At 32.8% G+C, this 6,000-nt stretch overlaps 1 protein-coding gene across 1 annotated transcript; it reads right to left on the reverse strand.

Annotated features, from left to right (window-relative positions):
• Window positions 1-4,840: 4,840 nt before the first annotated feature.
• LOC143921875 (uncharacterized) lies at window positions 4,841-5,677 on the reverse strand. The gene is made up of 2 exons (XM_077445194.1): window positions 5,527-5,677; window positions 4,841-5,412 (listed from the first exon to the last, which is right to left on the reverse strand). The coding sequence occupies exons 1-2, from the start codon at window positions 5,675-5,677 to the stop codon at window positions 4,841-4,843; spliced, it is 723 nt and encodes a 240-aa protein (XP_077301320.1).
• Window positions 5,678-6,000: the final 323 nt, after the last annotated feature.

A 6,000-nucleotide genomic window follows, 5' to 3' on the forward strand; every position in this document is an offset into this window, starting at 1 on the left:
ACGAAGGTAATGTGCAGATACGTTGGTCAAGGGTAAGTCTGAAGTAAATCCTGGCTGACACCCTAGTTGGCTCGTACAACTTTTCAATTTAAATGGTGAATCCCAACGAGTGTTTGCTCAATGGGAAGCTCTAAATCCTAGAAGTCAAACAGACTTCGAAGAAAGAATCAAGAACCGAAGCCTTTGTGGTAAAATTAGGCTATAGCCTGAATGGGACTGAGGTAAGTATAAAGTTGTTTGGCATACAGGTTATATGATCGTTTTTGAATCCTGAGTAAGCCTATTTGATGTATAAAAGCTGCCTCTAATTTAAATAAATACTTAAGAAGCAAGGTATAAGGAAAGAGTCCTTCCCCCCTCCCTTCGCAAGATTTAAAGAAAAAATGGGGATTCTTCTTAAGGTCAAGGCATACATCCAATTACTGGTTCACAAAAAGACTTTAGAGTGCTTTTTTTTAGTATCAAAGAGAACTATAAAAGCAGAGAAGTTTAATAATTAGTAATTAGAATAGTAAAAGTACATTTTCGAGCAGAACTCAGAAACAAATTAATATGTAGAGTCAATTAAAAACCTTAAATAAAATAAATCCATTTTTTATAATTAGTGAGAGTTTGTGCCAAACATAAGTATTTATTTAAGTATAATATATATAACCAACTTTAAATAAATCCCCCGTAATTCCTTATAAGTCTTAGGTAACAACAATATACATCTTTTTTTAAAATAAGAGACTTTGCTCTTAATAATCGAAGCCTATAAATGCTAATTGTTGTTACCTGAAGACTTATTAGACATTAAGGGTTATTTAATTAATATTTTTTCAGCAATAATTAAACATTTATAAACTCTATTTTTTTGAAGTGTAAAAGTTACCCCTATGTCATTAAATTCTATTAACATGGTGGAGAATACCCAAAGAAAGATGACGCCCAGGAAGCTTGCCCTGGAGGTTTATAAAGTAAATAAACAGATAAGAGACCCTCAAGGGGGTGAAGAAGAGAAGAAGGCCCTCCTCCTTATGAGTGTCAGTGAGGATCTCCAGCTGGAGATTATGAATTTAGAAGAAAAAAATTTTAAAATTTCATTTGAAGAATTGACAGCTGAGCTAAAGAAAATTGTGGAAAAGGAGGAGAAGCAAAAAAGAAAAGGGGAACAGTTAGAAAAACTGGAACTAGAAGCTGCCAAGCGTAACCTTGAAATGGAAGAAACAGCAGAAAGATTGCGCAAAGAAGGAAGAGAGCAAGCACAAGACGAGGAACGACAAAAGCTGGCTAAGATTAAGGGGCTTTTGAGAACCCAGAGACAAACGTATGGGGAATCAATTGAGGAGTATACGAAGAAAATCCAAGGTGTAGCAGTAGGACTGGAACTTGACATGATCCAGGCAATTATCGCCGGAACATGTTTGGATAAGTTCAGTAATATTGATGCGTGGGCTGAAGGTATCACGCAAGAAGAAATGCTAATGAGGACGATGAAGGCAGACAGGATAGTGGGTAAAACACGATCGTTTGGGAGCCGGACATCAAAGGCCTCGGGAAGACCTCAAGTAGACAGTCGTAATAAACCAGGAATAAATTCAGGTAATCAATATTTTGCGTTAAAAAGAATTAATAAGAAAGTATGTGTTAACAATAAAAGTAATAGTTGTAATAAAGATATTAATAAAAGTAAAATTAAAGAAGATAATACTAAGAAAGAGCCTTTAAGAAAAGAAAAAAGAGGCAACCGCGTTAGACAAGTAAATGAAGAGCTAATATGCGAGTTATACCCAGAAATTACAGATTTGGAGATTCCAAACGATGGGTATGGAGGGGAAAAGTGTAAAATAAATAGCGCCCCAGATAAGATAGTAAAAGCCAAACCTACCCATATCAAGAAAGGGTTAGAGAATAAAGTGAACGACACAATTAAACAACTACTTGGCAAAAAATATATAACGAAATCAAAATCGGAATGGAACAATTTAATTAAACCAGTGATTAAGCCAGATAAGTCAATTAGACTTTGTACAAATTTGATGGCTCTGAACGATATCACGGAAGCAGATGATTATGCCTTGCCAAAAATCGAAGAAATTATTGATAGCATGCAAGGAAATGAATGGTTCACAGTTTTGGACTTAAAAGACGGCTACTTCCAAATAAAATTGGAAGAGAGTGATGCACACAAAACAGCATTTACAATAAATCATCAGAAGTATGAGTGGAAAAGGATGCCTATGGGATTCAAAAACGCACCGGCTATTTTTCAAAGAATTATGGAAAAGGAATTACAAGAATGGTTATATAAAGGATGTCTAGTTTATCTAGACGATATAGTGATATACGCAAAAACTGCAGAGGAACATGACAGAATACTGTTTGAAATATTGGATAAATTTAATAAAATTAAACTGAAAATTAATCCGAATAAGATGCAGCTGAGGAAAAAGCAAGTTAAATTGCTAGGGATGACAATTGATGGCAATGCAGTATTAATGCCAGATGATATGAAAGAAAAAATATTACAATTCCAAAGGCCGAGCACTAAAAAGGAACTACAAAGATTCCTTGGAGCAATAAACTATCATAGAAGATTTATTGATGATTATGGAAAAAAAACATCAGAATTATATGAACTACTAAAAGTAGATAAGACAATGAAAGACTGGGAAGATAAACATACAGCAGCATTTGAGCAATTACAAGAAGATGCCAATAAAGAAATTAAGAGATACCATCCAAATTATGAAAAAGAATTTGTCTTAGAAACAGACGCATGCAATACAGGATTAGGCGCAATATTATATCAATGGAGCGATACAGGTGAAAAACAAGTTATTAAGCCTATAGCAACAAAGTTAAAAAACTCTGAAGTAAATTGGGGAATAACCGAAAAAGAAGTATATGCAATTATATGGGCTATTGAAAAATTAGATATGTATCTAGCAGGAAGGAAATTTACAGTGATTACTGATCACAAAGCGGCTCAATGGATAAGGACAAAAGAAGATTTTGGAAATGCAAGAATACAGAGATGGATGGAAAGAATCCAGGGATATGACTTTGAAGTCATTTATAGGACAGGAGATGAAATGTATGAGGCAGATGCTTTATCAAGGATATATAAAGAGAATGAAGAATTAAAACCAGCTACAGAAAGTCAAGAAAAAATAATAAAAGAGTTACATGAGGAAACAGGGCACAGAGGTGTAGAGGTAACAGAATATGCAATTAAAAAGCAATATACCAGTTGGGTAAAGATGAAAGAGCACATAAAGGATGTGATAGCAAATTGTGAGACTTGCATTAGGAATAAAGTAAAAATCAAAGGAGGTAGTGAATTTATTGAAACTACTAGGAAATTAGAAAAAGTGGGAATTGATATATTGGAATATAAAGAACAATACATATTAGTAGGTATTGATTATTACACTAGATTTATGTGGGCCAATAACTTAAATAATAAAACCGCAAGAGACATAATTGATGTCCTTAAAACTTGGTTTAGAAAATATGGTAACCCAGAAGAATTAATAATGGATCATGGAAAAGAGTTTAACAACAACATGATGGAAATGTTATGTAATGATAGAAATATTAAGATGCATGTGACTTCAATAGATAACCATCAAAGTAATGGTAGAGTAGAAAGACTGAACAGAACATTAAGAGAATTTTTTAGGAAAGAAGAAAACAGTATGTCACTAGATGAAATGGTAGGAAGAGCGGTGGCTAGATACAACAGCAACCTGCACTCAGCAATTAAGATGAGCCCCGAAGAGGCTTGGGAATGTGACAGGGAAGAACTGAAGATGAGAAATAAAAAGAGAGGTCCTTATGCGAAAGGATTCAAGAAAAGGTTCAGAGATAAGTTTGTAAGTGGACAAACAGTAGCAATTAAAGAATTGCCTAGTCACAAAGAAAACCAAAGATTTGGAGAAACAGGAAAGATCCTGATGAAAGCGGGAAAAGACGCTTATTATGTTAAAAAAAGATAACAAGATTGAAAAAAGAATACACTCGGATATAAATTTAATACCAGTGGTCTAAAACGGCACAGGAGCCTTGCGGGGGGATGTAAAAGTTACCCCTATGTCATTAAATTCTATTAACATGAAGAAAAATGCACTGCCGCTAATTGTTGAGAATCTAAGGGGTTAGTTCCACCCTGCCTTTGCCTGTTTTTTGTCTATGCTACCCTTATTTCTTTTTTGCCATCTTCCTCTTCGAAAAGTTCTCTCCCATCCAAAGAAAGCTTTCGAAAATCTTCTTAAGAACAAGTGATGAGATGCAATTTTAAATCTAAAGTTGAATACCAATTTCACTCCTGTACTTCTTGTAAAATTTTGCGACTAATCCTCCTCAGGCCAATACATATGGATTTATTTTCACTTTAATTTTGTACATAAGAGCTTCTTCACTTATTATTAAAAGTTGGATTCCGGCTATTTATTAAAACTCATTGTCATGTGCCATCAAAGATGGCGTAAGCTCTTGATCATTAAATTATTTAATCATTAGGGTATTTATTTAAATAATAATCGAAGATAACAGTAAATTCTTGATCATTAAATTATTTGGTCATTAAGGGTATTTATTTAAATAATAATCGAGGATAACAGTAAATTCTTGATCATTAAATTATTTGGTCATTAAGTCTATTTGGGGATTTAATAGTGGAGGATAACAGTAAGCCCTTCACCATTAAATTATTTAGTCATTAAGGGTATTTATTTAAATAATAATAGAGGATAGTACAAAACTCATTTTATGGTTATCTTCACTTTTAATCATATTTTCACGAGTTTTTGTTTTAAAAACGAAAATATATTTGTACAGTTAAATTTAATACATTTTAGGCAAAATATTTATTATCCTTTTTTTCGTCAAGTTCTAATTTCTTTAACATTTTTTTAATAACTGGTGTAAGAATCTTTCTTGTTTTTTCCACAGGCAATTCATAGAAATGCAACCCTTTGTAGTTCACAGGAATAAAGTTTTGAGCTGCAGCCAGTTGCTTCTCAAATGGGCAATTCACACAAGCTAAAAATCTTCTTGGTCCCATTTTCAAATTTACCAATAAGAAATCTAAACCGGCCTCACGCCTAAAAAAACTAAACTGAGATTCAAGCACTAAACCCGCCTTTTTATCATTGGGCACCTTGGCTTTTTCCGCCTCTCGATCAACCCACTTTTCAAATGGATATTTCACTGTTGCATAACCAAAAATATGACCATCTTTTTTAAATCCTTTGTAATCTTTCATTAAAATAATATCTGTTTCTAAATCCTTATCATTTCTCCTTACTTTTTTAATCTTTTTTACAATCTTCTTTATATCTCTTGTTCTAAGTTTTGCAATTTTTTTTAATTTTTTATATTCACCTTTGTCAAAATGAGATGTCACTTTTCTAAATCTATTAGTGTCTAAAAGGATTGGAACAAGCAACATCTTAGAAATTTCTTTACAAAAATTTTTGTCTTTATAAATTTCACTTTTGGCATGTTTTTTTTTAATTAAAGAGTGTCCTATGAATTTACTAAGTAAAGTACAACAAGATCCTGCATCAGTATCAACATAAATTCTTTTGGCATGCAATGCTGCCTCACCTAAAGTATGATGATCAATGATGGTGTCAATTTCAAAGTGTGCCAATTCTTCAATTGGCCTGTGATGATCTACTAGAATCATTTTAATAACTTTGCCTTCTAATTGATGTTCTTCATCACCTACTTTAAAGAAAGTTCCTGAGATTCTAGCATTTAATGAAAAAGACCCTTTTGGCTTTTCAATAAAAATTAAATCCTCAATCGAAATATTGAATAAATTACATAAATATTGTAAATCCCCTTTAGATTCAAAAACTTTTCTGCTCATATTAATTATTGGGATTGCTTTTTCATGTATCCCAAGTACGATAGAGCATATAAAAGAATCTGGATCGCATGCTTCTGAACCCAAGCAAGCTAATATTTCCGTACTGTTTATCTTTTCTTTACATTTTTGTAAATAAG

The sequence above is a fragment of the Arctopsyche grandis genome, unplaced genomic scaffold (assembly GCF_051622035.1).
Source record: "Arctopsyche grandis isolate Sample6627 unplaced genomic scaffold, ASM5162203v2 HiC_scaffold_17, whole genome shotgun sequence".
Classification (NCBI taxonomy): Eukaryota; Metazoa; Arthropoda; class Insecta; order Trichoptera; family Hydropsychidae; genus Arctopsyche; species Arctopsyche grandis.

Bases quoted from the DNA above. Each gene is read 5' to 3' on its own strand.
- LOC143921875 (XM_077445194.1), bottom strand. From the start codon at position 5,677: ATGATTCTAGTAGATCATCACAGGCCAATTGAAGAATTGGCACACTTT. The intron at 5,413-5,526 runs GTAAATTCATAG...CAATCCTTTTAG, and splicing joins ATCTTGTTGTACTTTACTTA to ACACTAATAGATTTAGAAAA.